Here is a 21229-nt window from a genome sequence, read left to right as displayed (position 1 = left end):
CTTTCCTGTTTTATACAGTTCAACTACATTTTTCCTACAGATCCTTTGACAATTCTTTTTCTTTCCCCATGACTCAGAATCCAGAAACGTCAGTGCAGCACTGGAGTGCAGAAACTCATTGACCTTTTATATACACACAAACTAATTACAAGCAAACAAATCACAGGTGAGGATGGTTACCTTTAATAGCACTTCAAACCCCCTTGTGTGCATGTTATCAGGCCAAAATCACCAGGGTATGTAAACTTTTGATCAGGGTCATTTGGGTAGTTTCTGTTGTCATTATGATTTAAAAAGAGTAAACACAGTTGATTGATAATAAATGGCTTCAGCCAAACATATTCTCTGAAAAATGGCCAAGAAATCATAAATTCTGCCAGGGTATGTAAACTTATGAGCACAACTGTATGTGAGCAATACTTTATTTTAATTTGTTTTACATGTGTTTTTTGCAACTTTTTTTTTTACTCTTACAGTTCACTTCAGGTCTGAAGTCACACTAAATTTTCTAGTTTCATTTTGGCTTTCACTCGAGCGCAAACTATAACTTTCAATTTGTAACACCAGTGCAAATGAGTGCGGTCGTGATATCCCTTGAAAGTATAGGCTGCACTTAAGCGAAGTTGGCTGCACTAACCCTTCTCTTCTTCTTCACTTTACCATGGACTTGTAATATCAAAGTTGTGCGTTAATGGTAGCATGGTCAAGCGATATTGATTATGCGTTCCACGATATCATTAGCGCACCACTTGAAATCTGGCCCTAAGTAGGCAGGATGCACTCTAAGCTCTGAGGATGTGGAGATATAGTAATTTGCAGAGTTAATTTATAGGAAAAAGAGGTAAAAATAATGAAACATTTTTATGCAATTTAAAGGATGTATACTTTTGAGTTTAATTCCACTCACTAAAGAGCAGCTTGCCAAGCTACTATTTCTATTCAGGTATGTTTACCAAACTAATGCCATATAAATAATTTTGGTAACATTAAAAAAATGTATGGACAACTGTACAAGATTGTACCATGTGTAGTGTTTGTATGTGGTGTGTTAAAGTGTAAGTTAAACTCTCACCAGCAGCACCCTGACGGCCATCATTGCTGCTGCTCCAGTAGATACAGTGCAGTCCATCAGTATAACGTGGTCCTCACTGATGTCTTTTGGAAGCCTCAAGTAGTGCAGCTGAGGAAGAAAAGAGCGGAAAGAGAACAAAGTGGTTACAAGGTAGTAGGACATTGTGAGATAGATGGAAAAAAGAAAAGTTGAAAAGTTGAAAAGGGGTGAAAAAATTATGAGAGATGGAGAGAGGAAAGAAAAAATAAAGGCATGAAAGAAGAGGTAAGAGGGAAATTAGTAGGAAAGACAAGGGAGAAGATGTGAATGTGAAATTGAGCAAATCAGAATGGTGAAGTGTGAAAGCAAGTTTAAAATGGGATAATGAGAGAAAATTATAGGAGCAGAATGGTGGGTGTGCAAAGTCAAGCAGCATGGCATTCATACATTTGATGTGGATGAGGAACCAAGCAAGCCTAAGATAATCCATCATTCTGTTAACATTTCTAAGTGTTTAACCAAAACTGATGATTCTTGACAACCAAGGACTAGTAGAACAGCTCTAGTTTTCTTATCTTCATGGATTTTAAAATGAGATATAGTTACATAGTAGATCAGGTTGAACAAAAGACAGAAGTCCATTGAGTTTAACCTTTACAAATCTTAATATACTTACAATAAAAGCTCCAGTTGAGCTTACATTAATGCCATTAAAATGTATCTAAACCATTTTTAAATGTATCTAAGGTATTGGCATTTGCTATCTCCTTAGGTAATGAGTTCCACAATTTGGTTGCTCTTACAGTGAAAAAACGTTTACGTTGCTGGAGATTAAATCTCATTTCCTCCAGCCTTAAATTGTGACCTATTGTCACAATCAATTTTCTTGGAATAAACATAGCTTCTGCCATCTCTGTATATGGGTTTTGAATATATTTATATAAAGTAATCATGTTGCCTCTCCTCAAAGCTTAAATTCTCTTATTAGTTTTGTGGCACTTCTCTAAATATTTTCTAAGTTTGCAATGTCGTTTTTTGAGATTGGTTCCCAGAACTGCACTCCATAATCGAGGTGAGGTCATACCAGGTATTTATATAGTGACAGAATTATGCTTTCCTCCCTTGCATCAATGCCTCTTTTAATACATGCTAGTATCTTATTAGCTTTAGAAGCCGCTGCCCTGCATTGTGCACCCATCTTCAGCTTGTTATCTATTACTACTCCCTAATCCCTTTCCTCCTCTATTTTGCTAAAGCTGGTCCTATTTAAATAATAGGTTACCTGTTTATTTTTACTAACTGTACTGACCTAATAACCTTACTCAAATGTTTTTAAGTTATTACAGTGATGGTAAATCCAAGCATATAACAAACACTATGATTTACCATCACTAAAAATCAAGTGGAGTTTAAGTGATCATATATGTAAAAAAGGGTGCAAAACTCACCCTGAATGTGCCGCTGCATATCGCTAAACTCAGAGGCCCCTTTTTTTTGCATATATGATCACTTAAACTCCACTTGATTTTTAGTGATGGTAAATCTTAGCGATTGTTAAATCACTTTAATCAAAATATTAAAAAGAACAGGGCCCAGTACTGATCCCTGGGGGACTCCAATGATTACCTTTGTCCAATCTGAGTATGATCCGTTTACCATTACTCATACTCCCTTTCTTTTATCCAGTTATTTATCCATGAGCTAACATTTTCAGCTATTTCCAGTCCCTTCCTTTTGTACATTAATCTCTTATGTGCCACTGTACCAATGCGTTTCCAAAATCCAAGTATATCACATCAACTGATTCCCCTTTATCTATATTTTACTTACTTCCTCATAGAATCTAATTAGATTAGTTTGACATGATCTATTTCTCATAAAACCATGCTGATTTGAACTCATAATCTTGTTTACACAAATATACTCATCAATATAATCCCTTCAAGTATCTTCCCCACTACTGATGTCAGACTAACTGGTCTATAGTTTCCTGGAACAGCTCTGCTTCCCTTTTTAAAAAGTGGCACCACATCAGCTTTACGCCAGTCCTGGGGTACTATGCCTGAGGATAATGGGTCTTGAAAAGTAGAAGTTTTGCTATAACAGTGCTAAATTCCCGTTAAACCCTTGGGTGTAGTCCTTCTGGGCCAGGAGTTATATTTACCTTAATATTATCCATTTTTTCCTGATATCCTCCAGAGATAACCCAGTTAATGGTTTTGACATGTATGCTCTAGTTTGTTTCAAAGTATCCCCTATTGGTTCCTCTCTTGTGCAAGCCGGACAGATAGCTCAGCATGCTAATGCACTGTGGCTGAGCTCTGCCGAGGGTTGCAGGTTTGATCCCCGGCGAGGTACACTCAGCCTTTCATCCTTCCGAGGTCGATAAAATGAGCAGCGCCTTGAGACCCTTTCGGTGATTAGCCGCGCTTTACAAGTACCCAATACATACATACATACTGAAGAAAAGAACTGCTTTGGAGTTAGGAGTTTCTGAAGGTCAGATAAGCGGACTGAATGTCTGATGGAAGAGGTGGGCCATTTTTTTTTTTTAAAGTCTGTAAGGATGGTGCCTCTCTGATTGCACACGGTAAAGAGTTCCAGAAAGTAGGGGCAGCGTGGCCGAATGCTCTGGAGCCTGAGTTTGTCCTTATTCTTGGCACTGAGAGGAGAGATGTGTTGGCTGACCTAAGTGAGCGGGATGGGATGTAGTGTGTCAGGAGCTCTTTCAGGTACTGTGGGCCTTGGTTGTTTAAGACTTTGAAGGTCAGCAGGCCAATTTTAAAATATGTTTGCCATTTAATTGGCAGCCAATGCAGGGAGTAGAGAACAGGTGTTATGTGGCAGGAGCGAGTTTGATTGGTCAATAGTCTGGCTGCTGCGTTTTGTACCGTCTGAAGGCGATGGAGTTATTTTCTTTTGCTTCACATTTATCCTGAGAAAAGTTGGTGGGGCTAAGCATGCATTCTGGTTTGCAGAGCCTTTCTACTGTGTGAAACAGTGCATCTGGGATATTACCTTTTTTAATTTGAATGTACCACATTCATTGGGTGTCTCTCCTACTAAAATGCAGCCATCTTTGTAATACAATAGTTCAATAGTTCTACTCATAAATTAACGTTTTGCTACTTTAAGACATTAGTACAAATGTAGTACAGGAGGAAGAGGGCCCTGCTCCGGAGAGCTCACAGTCTACAGGTTTAGGGTGTAGAGACATAAGGTTGGTTGGGGTAGCTTGTCACATCGGTTGAAGTTGCAGCAGTAAGTCAGGCAGTTCATGTATTAGTTTGGTTCGGATGAGATATGGAGGAGAGATGGTAAGCCTCTCTGAATAGGTGGGTTTTCAAAAAAACGTCTGAAGGGATGGGGAATATTTCACGATGAGAGAGGAAATATAGTTGGGAGTTAGACTGTTGAGTGCTTTGTTAGTTAGGGTTAATACTTTAAATTGTATTCTGGAGTGTATGGGGAGCCAGTGTAGAGAATGGCAGAACGGAGCAGCTGATGTAGATCGGCGACTTAGATGGATGAGTTTAGCAGAAGCATTCATAAAAAAGATTGGAGGGAGGAGAGGCAGTGTTTTGGAAAGCCATTTAGGAATAGATTGCAATAATCAATGCGTGACAAAATGAGGGAATGAATAAGTATTTTTGTAGTTTTTTGAGTAAGGAAGGGACGGATTCTTGAAATGTTGCGTAGGTGTGAACGGTAGGATTTGGTATGTGCTTGTAAATGTGGGTTGAATGTGAGATCTGAGTCTAGTGTGACCCCAAGATAGCGGGCCTGGGGTGAGGTGTTGAGAATAGAGTCTCCAACCGTCAGAGAAATGTCAGGTGTTGGATGTCTCAAAGAGGGGGGAATAACAAGCAGCTCAGTTTTGGACAGATTGAGTTGGAGATAGTGTGAAGACATCCAAGAGGAAATTGAGGAGAGGAAAGATAGATTTGGGTATCATCAGCATATAAGTGGTACTGGAATCTAAAGCAGTCTATAAGTTACAACAATTTCTTCAGAGTAATGGTGGCTATTAGCAGTTAGAAGACGGCAAGGTATTCTTTGCTTAAACTTCTAACATTATTGCTACCCCTATTATAGAAAGCCAGAGTTGGTTACTCTGTTCTTTCTTTTCTATAGGTCCATAGTAGATATGGTGAAGCTGCCACACCTCAAAAAACAGCTCCTGCCTGACAGAGCAGGATCCACAGGTAAGTGCTTTCCCTTCTAGGTTTGAAGGTACCGGCCCTATAGGGGTTAAATCCTTGTGGAAAGTATTTGAATCTGTTTTAGGGGCACTGCTTTTAAGTGAAAAGAGGCATCATTTTTTATTGGGGGCTCAGAGTTGGGAGAGTGTATGAAATGTTTGACAGCTGTTTGTTTTACTTCTTACTTGTTGCAATCACTTAACTTGTTGCAATCACTTTTCAGCTCAGCTTATTGGTCCAATCACTTTTGCTGTGCTGCTGTTGTTTTATGCGCCATTTTGTTTGGTGCAATTTAAAAAAAAAAAAAGAAAAGTTTTTTTATAATGTGGTCACGTGACTGCTCCTCTGCACTTCCGGTTTTCGGCTTCTCTGATCAGATCGGAGTTTGCCGCAGTGAGTGTGGAGGCTACATTTTCTTCTATCTACAGTGGCAAGTGGATTTGGACTGTTCGGGTAACAAGGAGGTGTTTTTTGCTACCGGGTGTGTCCGGTTTTCTGTGCTAGTGGGATAGCAACTTCTGGAGGGGTAAGACCTCAGCAGAGCTGAGGGTTTTAAGTGCTTATTTATGTTTTATTGCTTCATATAAATAAACATAAAACATTTTTTTTTGTTAATTGTGAACTGATACCCAATTATGATCACTAATACTGAAGTTGATTCATTTGAAAAATGCTTATTATGTTTGGAAGCTAAGATAATTCCTCCTGTACAGTTTTGCTCTTCATGTTTGAATAAAACTTTAAAGTTTAAAGATAAGATGTCTCTCCCTGAGCCTCCTGTCTATCAGGATAGTGTTATCCTAGCTACACCTCAGCTTTCCCCTCAAGCTTCACATGCAGTGCCCTGCGGTTCCTTGGGGTGTTTTTTTACCTGGGGATTTTGCTGCACAATTACTTATGCTGTTTCTGCACCTTTATCAGCTTTCTAAAGGTTTCTGGTAAACGAAAGAGGAAATCTAAACATATTGATATTAGTAAGGCTAACTCCGCTAAAGCTGCGTTAGTCAGTTTGTCTCAATTATCTGATGAGGATGATTCTTCAGTGGCTTCTGAGGGTGAATTGTCAGATTTTGGTACTGTAGTGACACATTCTGCAGATTCAGAGGAGATTAATTTCAGATTTAAGTTAGAACTAGTGATGTCGCAAACTGAAAATTTTCCGTTCGCAAAACGGCGAACGCCCGCAACTGTTCGCGAACGGGCGAACCGGGCAAACCGCCATTGACTTAAATAGGCAGGCGAATTTTAAAACCCACAGGGACTCTTTCTGGCCACAATAGTGATAGAAAAGTTGTTTCAAGGGGACTAACACCTGGACTGTGGCATGCCGGAGGGGGATCCATGGCAAAACTCCCACGTAAAATTACATAGTTGATGCAGAGTCTGGTTTTAATCCATAAAGGGCATAAATCACCTAACATTCCTAAATTGTTTGGAATAACGTGCTTTAAAACATCAGGTATGATGTTGCATCGATCAGGTAGTGTAAGGGTTACGCCCGCTTCACAGTGACAGACCAAACTCCTCGTTTAACGCACCGCAAACAACCGCAAACAGTCAATTTGCACAACCACAAGATAGATAGATTTGATAGATACATAGATACATAAATTAGATAGATAGATCAATAGATGCAATATACATTTGATAGATACGATAGATAGATAGATATATAATTTCCCAGACAGAGAATTACAAGACGTGCGGTCTGGGACCCATGGTAAGGTTCCCAGTGGCAGTTGCGGCTCCAGGGGACGTGTATATGGCATGGATTTTAGGAACCGGGAGATGGAAAAAGATGCTTGGTCGGTCCTCCTACTTCAAATTTGGGGCACTGCGCGTGCAATCTACTGTGCCACCAGATATGAGTGGTGTGTTAAGTAGTACTATTCTGATCAGTTTAATACCTGTTACGCCCCCTATCAGGGGACGTGTATATGGCATGGATTTTAGGAACCGGGAGATGGAAAAAGATGCTTGGTCGGTCCTCATACTTCAAATTTAGGGCACTGCGCATGCAATCTACTGTGCAACCAGATATGAGTGGTGTGGTTTTTGAAGCCACAGTGCAGCACCAGAGGCCAGAAAAATTTGGCATGTATTGTACACATGCCTGAAAAATTAGGTATTGTTGCAGCCACTGCTGTAGCAGCGGCCAGAAAAATTGATGTTTGTTTCCCAGGCAGAAAGTGCCCTAAAACATTGCGGCTTGAACCGTAGTTGGTGGCGGATAAGTCAGGCAAGTCATCCGGCATTCGAAGATAAAATACAGCAGCGTGTGGACCATTTTTAGCCCAAGGCAGCTCATCTCATCAGGCCTTTTTTAGTTGAATGTATCGCCCAATGTCAGTCCCTTCGGGATTCATCCCTCATTCATCTTAATAAAGGTGAGGTAATCTAGACTTTTCTGACCTAGCCGACTTCTCTTCTCAGTGACAATACCTCCTGCTGCACTGAAGGTCCTTTCTGACAGGACACTTGAAGCGGGGCAGGCCAGATGTTCTATCGCAAACTGGGATAGCTCAGGCCACAGGTCAAGCCTGCACACCCAGTAGTCATGGGGTTCATCGCTCCTCAGAGTGTCGAGATCTGCAGTTAAGGCGAGGTAGTCTGCTACCTGTCGGTCGAGTCGTTCTCTGAGGGTGGACCCCGAAGGGCTGTGGCGATGCATAGGACTTAAAAAGCTCTGCATGTCCTCCATCAACAACACGTCTGTAAAGCGTCCTGTCCTTGCCGGCGTGGTCGTGGGAGTCGGAAGATTACTTTCACCTCTTCCCCTGTTAGATTCCCGTTGTGCTGTGACATCACCCTTATACGCTGTGTAAAGCATACTTTTTAATTTATTTTGGAACTGCTGCATCCTTTCCGACTTGCGGTAATTTGGTAACATTTCAGGCACTTTATGCTTATACCGGGGGTCGTTCTCCTTCAGCTTTTTTATACGAGGGTCCCTCAACAGGCACGACAGCATCAAAGACCCCATTTGCACAAGGTTGGATGCTGAGCTACTCATGTCCCGTTCCTCGTCCTCAGTGATCTCGCTGAAGGTATCTTCTTCCCCCCAGCCACGTACAACACCACGGGTGCCAGATAGGTGACAAACGAGCACCCTGGGATGCCTGTTGTGGTTGGTCTTCCTCCTTCTCCTCCTCCTCCTCCTCCTCCTCCTCAAAGCCACATTCCTCCTCTGACTCCTCTTCCTCACAATCCTCTTCCAGCGTTGCCGCAGGTCCAGCAAGCGATGCTGATAAGGCTGTTTCTGGTGGTGATGGTGACCACAACTCTTCCTCTTCACGCTCATCAACGGCCTGATCCAGTACTCTTCGCAGGGCACACTCCAAGAAGAAAACAAATGGTATGATGTCGCTGATGGTGCCTTCGGTGCGACTGACTAGGTTTGTCACCTCCTCAAAAGCATGCATGAGCTTACAGGCATTGAGCATGAACGCCCAGTAACGTGGCAAAAAAATTCCCAGCTCCCCAGAGGCTGTCCTAGCACCCCGGTCATACAAATACTCGTTAACGGCTTTTTCTTGTTGGAGCAGGCGGTCGAACATTAGGAGTGTTGAATTCCAACGTGTCGGGCTGTCGCAAATCAAGCGCCTCACTGGCATGTTGTTTCGCCGCTGGATATCAGAAAAGTGCGCCATGGCCGTGTAGGAACGCCTGAAATGGCCACACACCTTCCTGGCCTGCTTCAGGACGTCCTGTAAGCCTGGGTACTTATGCACAAAGTGTTGTACGATCAGATTACACACATGTGCCATGCACGGCACATGTGTCAACTTGCCCAATTTCAATGCCGCCACCAAATTACTTCCATTGTCAGAAACCACTTTGCCGATCTCCAGTTGGTGCGGAGTCAGCCACTGATCCACCTGTGCGTTCATGGCGGACAGGAGTGCTGGTCCGGTGTGACTCTCTGCTTTCAGGCAAGTCAACCCCAAGACGGCGTGACACTGCCGTATCCGGGATGTGGAATAGTACCTGGGGAGTTGGGGGGGTGCCGTTGATGTGGAGCAAGACGCAGCAGCAGAAGAAGAGGACTCAGCCGAGGAGGTTATGGAAGAGGATGGAGTAGGAGGAGTAGAGGAGGTGGCAGCAGGCCTGCCTGCAAGTCGTGGCGGTGTCACCAACTCTGCAGAGCCACGCATTCCATGCTTGTCAGCCGTCAGCAGGTTTACCCAATGCACAGTGTAGGTGATATACCTGCCCTGACCATGCTTTGCAGACCAGCTATCAGTGGTCAGATGGACCCTTGCCCCAACACTGTGTGCCAGACATGCCATTACTTCCTTTCGCACAATCAAGTACAGGTTGGGGATTGCCTTTTGTGAAAATAAATTTCGGCCAGGTACCTTCCACTGCGGTGTCCCAATAGCTACAAATTTTTGGAACGCCTCAGACTCCACCAGCTTGTATGGTAAAAGCTGGCGGGCTAAGAGTTCAGACAAGCCAGCTGTCAGACGCCGGGCAAGGGGGTGACTTTGTGACATTGGCTTCTTACGCTCAAACATATCCTTGACAGACACCTGACTGTGGGCAGATGAGCAGGAAATGCTCCGGAAGAGAGACGTAGTGGCGGATGGTTGAGAGGGGGCAAGGAGGACAGCAGTGGTTGACGTGGCTGAAGATACTGGACCAGGAGGAGGATGGCGGCTTTGAGTTTGTGTGCTGCTTGTACTCATGTGTTGATCCCATAGGCATTTGTGATGTGCGATCATTTGCCTTCGCAAAGCAGTTGTACCTAGGTGGGTGTTGGACTTCCCACGACTCAGTTTCTTTTGGCACAGGTTGCAAATGGCATCACTGTTGTCAGAGGCAGACACACAAAAAAAAAATGCCACACTGCTGAGCTCTGCAATGACGGCATTCTGGTGGTGGCAACAGCATGTGTTGATTGGCGTGCTGTCTGGCTGACCCTGGGTGCCGATGCATGCTGTCTGACTGTGCCACTAGCTCCTTGCGACGACCTCCCCCTGCTTCCAACTTGTCTCCTCCTCCTCTCTGTCTCTCCATCTGAACTTTCCCCCTGTTCTTCTTCTCTTCTAGTGGGCACCCATGGGACATCCACGGATGCATCGTCATCATCAACCGCTTCACTTGTATCTGACAAATCAACAAAGGAAGCAGCAGCGGGTAAAACATCATCATCATCACACCGTACGTCCATGTCTGTAATGCTGCCTGACTGAGACATATCACTGTTATCTACATCCTCTGTCAATGATGGTTGCACATCACTCATTTCTTCCAAATGATGTGTAAATAACTCCTCTGCTAGATCAAGTGAAGCGGCTGTGGTGCTAGTGTTGGTGGTGGCGGCAGGCGGGCGAGTGGTAACTTGAAAGGTGCCCGTAGATAAGCTGAAGGAGGATGGTGCGTCAAGGTTCGGAGCGGAAGCTATAGAAGATTGGGTGTCCTGTGTTAAAAAGTCAACTATGTCCTCCTCAGAACTTTTCGAGTTCATGGTACGTGGCCTCTGAACACTGGGCATTATTCTAGGGCCTAAGGGAATCACAGCACCACGACCACGACGGCACCTGCGGGGTGGCCTGCCTCTGCCTGTCATTTTTTTTAAAATGTACACTTACAATACTATTAAACAAGATATGAGTGGTGTCTGACACAAAAAAGCAGACTGATGTTTCACAGTCCAAAAAGTTTAATTTTTTTTAAATTTACACTTACACTACTATTAAACAAGATATGAGTGGTGGCACTGGGCAAGTGGGCACAGTATACGCTGTGAGCCTGGCACACACGCTGGCAGGCAGGCAACTGCAATTAGATTACACTAGCAGACTGATGTTTCACAGTCAAAAAAGTTTTTGTTTTTTTTAAATTTACACTACTGTTACAACAGATATGAGTGGTGGCACTGTGGGCAAGTGGGCCTGGCACACACGCTGGCAGGCAGGCAACTGCAATTAAATTACACTAGCAGACTGATATTTCACAGGCAAAAAAAGTTTTTTTTTTTTTTAAATTTACCCTACTGTTTGTTACACCAGATATGAGTGGTGGCACTGGGCAAGTGGGCCTGGCACACACGCTGGCAGGCAGGCAACTGCAATTAGATTACACTAGCAGACTGATGTTTCACAGTCAAAAAAGTTTTTTTTTTTAAATTTACACTACTGTTACAACAGATATGAGTGGTGGCACTGTGGGCAAGTGGGCCTGGCACACACGCTGGCAGGCAGGCAACTGCAATTAGATTACACAAGCAGACTGATGTTTCACAGTCAAAAACGTTTTTTTTTTTTTAAATTTACACTAATGTTACACCAGATATGAGTGGTGGCACTGGGCAAGTGGGCACAGTATACGCTGTGAGCCTGGCACACACGCTGGCAGGCAGGCAACTGCAATTAGATTACACTAGCAGACTGATGTTTAACAGTCAAAAATTTTTTTTTTTTTTACAAGGTAAAAAGCAGCGTTGGGACCTCTCAACTATGCTTTTTAAAGTTAACGCAGAACTCGTAATCTAGCAGATAGTTTCCAAAACGAGGTAGACTAACAGTATTTGCTAATAAATGAGTAAGAGTTACTCTGACATAGATATCTACCTGGGTATTTTAATTTTAAAAACAATAGGTCATCTAAGAGCAAGTAAACATGTAATTGTGTATAAAGTCTATAAACATATCTAATGGAAATAACCATGAATAAGTCACTGTTGCAAGACTGTAGATAGCTATACAGACAAACATAGGAGTTATAGAACACACTCTGCTGCATTGATACCAACAAAACGGCAAAAAGTCTCTAACTTCGTTTCAATGAGAGGGCAAAACTGACTATTAATTGTGCTAAGCTAGTTGGTGTTTGAGGCAAGCAGGTAACCAAGTACCCTGCAACGTAATGCTACTAGAGACGACAGTCAACCTACACCACTCTTGCATAGTTGATCCAGTCTGGGTAGATAACAGAGGAGGGAACCGGACAGATTATAGGGAGGCCACTTGTCAGAGAAGTTTCTGCGACCAAAGCCATACGGTAGCCAGCAGCGTAAATGAGTATGTTGCCCGTATGTAGCTACACTTCTTGTAAGATACCAAGCATCCTTTAGCTCCCTTTGTGTTGCGGTGAGCTGGGTTATTTCGCTCTATTTGTCAACAGGAGTACCCTCACGCACCCGGAGGCCGGCCGCTCCATCATGAGTTGCGACTGAGGGACATTCCCTATGGAGACTGTTTGTAGAAGCATGCACGGCACATGTGTCAACTTGCCCAATTTCAATGCCGCCACCAAATTACTTCCATTGTCAGAAACCACTTTGCCGATCTCCAGTTGGTGCGTAGTCAGCCACTGATCCACCTGTGCGTTCATGGCGGACAGGAGTGCTGGTCCGGTGTGACTCTCTGCTTTCAGGCAAGTCAACCCCAAGACGGCGTGACACTGCCGTATCCGGGATGTGGAATAGTACCTGGGGAGTTGGGGGGGTGCCGTTGATGTGGAGCAAGACGCAGCAGCAGAAGAAGAGGACTCAGCCGAGGAGGTTATGGAAGAGGATGGAGTAGGAGGAGTAGAGGAGGTGGCAGCAGGCCTGCCTGCAAGTCGTGGCGGTGTCACCAACTCTGCAGAGCCACGCATTCCATGCTTGTCAGCCGTCAGCAGGTTTACCCAATGCACAGTGTAGGTGATATACCTGCCCTGACCATGCTTTGCAGACCAGCTATCAGTGGTCAGATGGACCCTTGCCCCAACACTGTGTGCCAGACATGCCATTACTTCCTTTTGCACAATCGAGTACAGGTTGGGGATTGCCTTTTGTGAAAAGAAATTTCGGCCAGGTACCTTCCACTGCGGTGTCCCAATAGCTACAAATTTTTGGAACGCCTCAGACTCCACCAGCTTGTATGGTAAAAGCTGGCGGGCTAAGAGTTCAGACAAGCCAGCTGTCAGACGCCGGGCAAGGGGGTGACTTTGTGACATTGGCTTCTTACGCTCAAACATATCCTTGACAGACACCTGACTGTGGGCAGATGAGCAGGAAATGCTCCGGAAGAGAGACGTAGTGGCGGATGGTTGAGAGGGGGCAAGGAGGACAGCAGTGGTTGATGTGGCTGAAGATACTGGACCAGGAGGAGGATGGCGGCTTTGAGTTTGTGTGCTGCTTGTACTCATATGTTGATCCCATAGGCGTTTGTGATGTGCGATCATGTGCCTTCGCAAAGCAGTTGTACCTAGGTGGGTGTTGGACTTCCCACGACTCAGTTTCTTTTGGCACAGGTTGCAAATGGCATCACTGTTGTCAGAGGCAGACACACAAAAAAAAAATGCCACACTGCTGAGCTCTGCAATGACGGCATTCTGGTGGTGGCAACAGCATGCGTTTATTGGCGTGCTGTCTGGCTGACCCTGGGTGCCGATGCATGCTGTCTGACTGTGCCACTAGCTCCTTGCGACGACCTCCCCCTGCTTCCAACTCGTCTCCTCCTCCTCTCTGTCTCTCCATCTGAACTTTCCCCCTGTTCTTCTTCTCTTCTATTGGGCACCCATGGGACATCCACGGATGCATCGTCATCATCAACCGCTTCACTTGTATCTGACAAATCAACAAAGGAAGCAGCAGCGGGTAAAACATCATCATCATCACACCGTACGTCCATGTCTGTAATGCTGCCTGACTGAGACATATCACTGTTATCTACATCCTCTGTCAATGATGGTTGCACATCACTCATTTCTTCCAAATGATGTGTAAATAACTCCTCTGCTAGATCAAGTGAAGCGGCTGTGGTGCTAGTGTTGGTGGTGGCGGCAGGCGGGCGAGTGGTAACTTGAAAGGTGCCCGTAGATAAGCTGAAGGAGGATGGTGCGTCAAGGTTCGGAGCGGAAGCTATAGAAGATTGGGTGTCCTGTGTTAAAAAGTCAACTATGTCCTCCTCAGAACTTTTCGAGTTCATGGTACGTGGCCTCTGAACACTGGGCATTATTCTAGGGCCTAAGGGAATCACAGCACCACGACCACAACAGCACCTGCGGGGTGGCCTGCCTCTGCCTGTCATTTTTTTTAAAATGTACACTTACAATACTATTAAACAAGATATGAGTGGTGCCACTGGGCAAGTGGGCACAGTATACGCTGTGAGTCTGACACAAAAAAGCAGACTGATGTTTCACAGTCCAAAAAGTTTAATTTTTTTTAAATTTACACTTACACTACTATTAAACAAGATATGAGTGGTGGCACTGGGCAAGTGGGCACAGTATACGCTGTGAGCCTGGCACACACGCTGGCAGGCAGGCAGGCAACTGCAATTAGATTACACTAGCAGACATGTTTCACAGTCAAAAAAGTTTTTTTTTTTTTAAATTTACACTACTGTTACAACAGATATGAGTGGTGGCACTGTGGGCAAGTGGGCCTGGCACACACGCTGGCAGGCAGGCCACTGCAATTAAATTACACTAGCAGACTGATATTTCACAGGCAAAAAAAGTTTGTTTTTTTTAAAATTTACCCTACTGTTTGTTACACCAGATATGAGTGGTGGCACTGGGCAAGTGGGCCTGGCACACACGCTGGCAGGCAGGCAACTGCAATTAGATTACACTAGCAGACTGATGTTTCACAGTCAAAAAAGTTTTTTTTTAAAAATTTACACTACTGTTACAACAGATATGAGTGGTGGCACTGTGGGCAAGTGGGCCTGGCACACACGCTGGCAGGCAGGCAACTGCAATTAGATTACACAAGCAGACTGATGTTTCACAGTCAAAAACGTTTTTTTTTTTAAATTTACACTAATGTTACACCAGATATGAGTGGTGGCACTGGGCAAGTGGGCACAGTATACGCTGTGAGCCTGGCACACACGCTGGCAGGCAGGCAACTGCAATTAGATTACACTAGCAGACTGATGTTTAACAGTCAAAAATTTTTTTTTTTTTTACAAGGTAAAAATCAGCGTTGGGACCTCTCAACTATGCTTTTTAAAGTTAACGCAGAACTCGTAATCTAGCAGATAGTTTCCAAAACGAGGTAGACTAACAGTATTTGCTAATAAATGAGTAAGAGTTACTCTGACATAGATATCTACCTGGGTATTTTAATTTTAAAAACAATAGGTCATCTAAGAGCAAGTAAACATGTAATTGTGTATAAAGTCTATAAACATATCTAATGGAAATAACCATGAATAAGTCACTGTTGCAAGACTGTAGATAGCTATACAGACAAACATAGGAGTTATAGAACACACTCTGCTGCATTGATACCAACAAAACGGCAAAAAGTCTCTAACTTTGTTTCAATGAGAGGGCAAAACTGACTATTAATTGTGCTAAGCTAGTTGGTGTTTGAGGCAAGCAGGTAACCAAGTACCCTGCAACGTAATGCTACTAGAGACGACAGTCAGCCTACACCACTCTTGCATAGTTGATCCAGTCTGGGTAGATAACAGAGGAGGGAACCGGACAGATTATAGGGAGGCCACTTGTCAGAGAAGTTTCTGCAACCAAAGCCATACGGTAGCCAGCAGCGTAAATGAGTATGTTGCCCGTATGTAGCTACACTTCTTGTAAGATACCAAGCATCCTTTAGCTCCCTTTGTGTTGCGGTGAGCTGGGTTATTTCGCTCTATTTGTCAACAGGAGTACCCTCACGCACCCGGAGGCCGGCCGCTCCATCATGAGTTGCGACTGAGGGACATTCCCTATGGAGACTGTTTGTAGAAGCATACGTGCAAGGTCCTAACTTGACTTGGGGAATTCCAGAGCTCCTGGAGGGGAGGGTAGATCCCTGATCCTTCAATTTTTCTTCTTTCGCTGGACTGGAATTCGCCTTGAGTAGAGGCTGGCTATCGCTAGCTATTAAAGCTTCATGTATAATTTCAACGCCCTTGCTGACAGCCATCTAGTCTCCTTTTCCCCTAGGGCTCTCACTGTGTGAGTAAGATCCTCAAAGTTGCAGCACATCCGGTGCTCTATATCCTTCAGTGGTGCTCGTACCTGTTAATGGAAATCTTCCTCCATATTTAGTTTTATTTATTGAAAGCTGTTCCGGGATTGCTTGACCTTAATGTATGTGCAATAGAGTAACACTGCTCTACCTCCACCTGGCCAATCCTTCAACCGGGAGGGGGTCGATGATCCAGTGAAACAGGCAGCGGCCTTCTCTTTCAAACGGTCCGACTCCGGTCTCCTACTTAGAAGTTCTCACTGAGAATAGCATCATCTGACTCAGAAACGACTCCTTAGTAAACAGTCAGAAAGTATTGTGCCAGGTGCTGTATATATGACAAGATAATTTATTTAGTAGTAAAGTAGAGATCGGAGCTGAAGATTTATGCGACTTATCATGGCCGCGGCTTAATCACGCCCCCAGATTTATTTTATATAGCAACAATGTTCTGTATTCAAATTTGTGTAGCTCATACATACTTAAAGGGACACTGAATCCAAATTTTTTCTTTCATGATTCAGATAGAGCATGAAATTTTAAGCAACATTTTAATTTACTCCTATTATCAATTTTTCTTCATTCTCTTGCTATCTTTATTTTAAAATTAGGAATGTAAATCTTAGCAGCCAGCCCATTTTAGGTTCAGCACCATGGATAGCGCTTGCTTATTGGAGACTTACATTTACCCACCAATAAGGAAGCATAACCTAGGTTCTCAACCACAAATGGGCCGGCTCCTTTGAATCACCTTCCTGCTTTTTAAATAAAGATAGCAAAAGAATAAAGAAAAATTGATAATGGGAGTAAATTAGAAAGTTGCTTAAAATTGCATGCTCTATCTGAATCATGAAAGACAAATTTGGATTTAGTGTCCCTTTAAGAGTAATATCTTAGTTAACCTCTTATCTGTTTGGTATGCTAAAAAGGCTCTGTAAGGTTTAGAATGGGTGATTTTTTTTCTTTTGTTGTGAATGAAGACTATCATATTATTTTCCTTCTGTATCAACAATAACAACTGTACCACCTTTGTTAGTATATTGATGTTAGATATGTGGCACTTATTCTAGATTGTGAAATGTGATATATTTGTAACTCTATTCTGTATATGCATACATATATTTATCTGTACCTGGGTTTCTTTAATAAAAAATAGAATATAAAATAAAAAAATAGAAAAAAAAAGAGAACTACTATTGAAGATAATGTACATTCATCAGGGATTACAGTGGCAACCTGTTGCTAGTATTGCTACAGTTGCGGGGGTCAGCATCTTATTGGTGCGATGATTTATCTAATCTTATCCTAGAAGAGACTATTATAGAGGAGATCAAAGACAGGATCAAGGCTCTCAAGCTAGCCAATACCTTTATTTGTGATGCCAACATGCAAGTTCTTAGGTTGGGTGCTAAGATTTCTGGTTTTACTGTTACATCCAAGTCCAAGCTTTTATCGCTACATTATAAGGGTAAAACCTTGTTTGGACCAGGTCTGGCAGAAATTATTTCTGACATTACAGGTGGAAAGGGTTCTTTCCTACCTCAGGATAAAAAGAATAGACCTAAGGGTCACCAGAATTCTAATTTTCGTTCCTTTCGCAACTTTAAGGGACAGAAGTCTTCCTCTTCCTCGTCGGATCAATCCAAGTCTTCTTGGAGGTCCAGTCAGCCTTGGAATAGGGGGAATCAAGCTAAGAAGTCTTCATGTTGATTTAGAATCAACGGAAGGGGCCGCCCCCGATCCTGTAGTGGATCAAGTGGGGGGTAGGCTTTCTTTTTTTCAGCAGGCTTGGATATGCAATGTTCCAGATCCGTGGGTCATAGATATAGTATCCCACGGTTACAGAATAGGATTCAAATCTTGTCCTCCCAGGGGCAGGTTCCACCTGTCAAGGTTATCTGCGAATCAGATAAAGCAAGAAGCCTTCTTAAACTGCATATATGACCTATCATCCCTGGGAGTGATTGTTCCAGTTCCTCTAGAGGAACAGGGTCTAGGATTCTAATCAAATTTATTTGTAGTTCCCAAGAAGGAGGGTATTTTTCGTCCCATTCTGGACCTTAAGTCTCTCAATCAATTCTTCAGGGTTCCATACTTCAAGATGGAGACTATCGGTTCTATTCTTCCTTTGGTCCAAAAGGGTCAGTTCATGACGACCATAGATCTGAAGGACGTATATCTTCATGTTCCTATTCACAGGGATCATTACCAGTATCTAAGGTGTGCCATCCAGGACAAACATTTCCAGTTTGTTGCCCTTCCTTTTGGCCTTGCTACAGCTCCCAGAATTTTTACAAAGGTTCTGGGGGCTCTTCAGGTAGTGGTAAGGTCCCAGGGTATTGCTGTGGTGCCTTATCTAGACGACATTCTAGTTCAAGTTCCATCTTTTCATCTAGCAAGATCTCATACCGAGATTTTGGCTTTACTTCAGGAGGGCCTGGAGATTTGTCAGTCAGTACTTTGAAGGGTCAGATTTCTGCTGTCTATTCTTCTGCATAAACGTCTGGCAGTTCTGCCAGATGTTCAGTCTTTTGTTAAGGCCTTGGTCAGAATCAGGCCTGTATTTAAATATGTTGCTCCTCTAAGTCTTAACCTTGTTCTTAGAGTTTTGCTGCAGGCTCTGTTTGAGCTGATGCATTCTGTTAGTATTAAATTACTATCTTGGAAGTTTTTATTTCTTCTTGCTATTTTTTCTGCTCGCAGAGTTTCCGAACTTTCGGCTCTGCAGTGTGATTCCCCTTACCTTATTTTTCATGCTGATAAGGTTGTTCTTCGTACTAAGCTGGGGTTTCTCCTAAGGTAGTGTCGGATCACAATATTAATCAGGAAATTGTTGTTCCTTCTTTTTGTCCAAATCCTTCTTCCCATAAGGAACGTCTTTTGCATAACTTGGATGTTGTGCGTGCTCTTAAATTTTACCTTCAAGCAACTAAAGATTTTCGGCAGACTTCTGCCTTGTTTATTGTTTTCTCTGGTAAGCATAGGGGTCAGAAGGTCACTTCTACCCCTCTTTCTCTCTGGTTGAGAAGTATTATCCGTTTAGCTTATGAGACAGCTGGACAGCAGCCTCCTGAGAGAATTACGGCTCAATCCACTAGAGCTGTTTCATCTTCATGGGCTTTCAAAAACGAAGCTTCTGCGGAGCAAATTTTTAAGGCGACCACTTGGTCCTCTATTCATACTTTTTCCAAATTCTAAAAATTTTGATACTTTTGCCTCAGCTGAGGCTTGTTTTGGGAGATTCTTCAAGCGATGGTGCCTTCAGTTTAGGTCCGCCTGTCTTGTTCTCCCTCCCTATTCATTCTGTGTCCTCTATCTTGGGTATTGGTTCCCACTAGTAATTAGAATGTTTTGTGGACTCTCCATGCCATACGAAAGAAAACAAAATTTATGCTTACCAGATAAATTTATTTCTGAGCATGGAGAGTCCACGACCCACCCTTATTCAAATTAAGACGGCATTTTTTTTGTCTAGTCCTCAGGCACCTCTATACCCTTGTCTTATCTTCTTAGGGAGAGTCCACGGCTTCATTCCTTACTGTTGGGAAATACAACACCTGACCACCAGGAGGAGGCAAAGACACCCCGACAACAATCCTCCTCCAAGATCAAGCAACTCAAGAAACCCGGCTCAGTCCTGGAATAAATCCAAGCAGAATGAGAAGCCCACCGAAAACAAATCGGCTTGAAGGGGCGGCCCCCCGATCCGGGATCGGATTGTGTAGGGGGCAGACTGTCTCTTTTTTCAGACACCTGGTTTAAGGACGTACAGGATCCGTGGGTCCTGGAGGTGGTATGTCAGGGATACAAGATAGGCTTCAAATCTCATCCGCCAAGGGGCAGATTCCTTCTCTCAAATCTGTCTACCAGACCAGAAAAGAGGGATGCCTTTCAAGGGTGCGTTCGGAATCTATTCTCCTTAGGAGTTGTTGTCCCGGTGCCTATTGAAGAAAGAGGTTTGGGTTTTTTTCAAACCTTTTCGTGGTCCCAAAGAAGGAGGGAACTTTCTGCCCAATTTTGGACCTAAAGTGCTTAAACAAATTTCTCAGTGTCCCTTCCTTCAAGATGGAGACGATAAGGTCCATCCTTCCTTTAATTCAGGAAGGCCAGTTTATGACCACTATAGATCTGAAGGACGCTTACCTTCATGTTCCAATCCACAGGGAACACTTTCAGTTCCTGAGGTTTGCATTCCTGGACCAGCACTTCCAGTTCATTGCCCTTCCATTTGGCTCTTCTAGCCATTGCCAGAACTCAAGGTATGCAGTAGCCCCATACTTACGATATTCTGGTGCAAGCACCATCCTTTCGTCTTGCAAAATAATTCTTTGAGTCCCTTCTCAGTCTTCTTCGATCAGATAAGTTCTCTTATCCAAATTACCAGGGTGGAATTCCTGGGTACTATAATAGACTCCATATCCATGAGGATATTTCTAACAGACCAGAGATGTTGCAAGCTAACTTCGGCATGTCTTGCCTTCCGGACCTCCTTGAGTCCCTCTGTGGCTCAGTGTATGGAGGTGATTTGTCTCATGGTGTCCTACATGGACGTCATTCTTTTTGCCAGGTTCCGTCTCAGACCTTTACAACTGTGCATGCTGAGGCAGTGGAATGGTGATCATTCAGATATGTCTCAACAGATTGTATTAGACAGCCGGTCAAGAGAATGGCTCCCTTGGTGGCTCTGTCCAGATCATCTGTCCCGAGGGACATGCTTCTTAAGACCATCCTGGGAGATTGTGACTACGCTGGATGGGGAGCTATTTGGGTGTGAGGAAGGCACTGGGGTTGTGGACTCAGAAGGAGTCCTCCCTCCCGATCAATATTTTGGAAATACGGGCAATCTTCAAGGCCTTGAAGGCTTGGCCACTTCTGGGTCTGTCCCAGTTAATCAGATTCCAATCAGACAATATAACCTCGGTGGCTTACATCAACCATCAGGGGGGGAACGAGATGTTCCTTGGCGATGAAGGAAGTATCTCAGATTCTGGAGTGGGCGGAGGCCCACAGATGTTCGCTGTCAGCGATCCACATTCCGGGTGTGGACAACTGGGAGCCGGA

General features: G+C 43.8%; 1 protein-coding gene across 8 annotated transcripts in view; it reads right to left on the bottom strand.

The window, feature by feature from the left end:
* Positions 1–21229, bottom strand: part of UCKL1 (uridine-cytidine kinase 1 like 1) — a 306712-nt gene that overhangs the window by 8670 nt on the left and 276813 nt on the right. For all 8 annotated transcript variants that reach the window (XM_053711232.1, XM_053711180.1, XM_053711124.1 and 5 more), the window contains one exon: positions 1073–1180. In XM_053711232.1, coding sequence (XP_053567207.1) covers positions 1073–1180 — 108 coding nt within the window. The remainder of the gene's footprint in view (positions 1–1072; positions 1181–21229) is intronic.

The sequence above is a fragment of the Bombina bombina genome, chromosome 1 (assembly GCF_027579735.1).
Source record: "Bombina bombina isolate aBomBom1 chromosome 1, aBomBom1.pri, whole genome shotgun sequence".
NCBI classification, from domain to species: Eukaryota; Metazoa; Chordata; class Amphibia; order Anura; family Bombinatoridae; genus Bombina; species Bombina bombina.
This window is presented reverse-complemented; position numbering and strand designations above follow the sequence as displayed.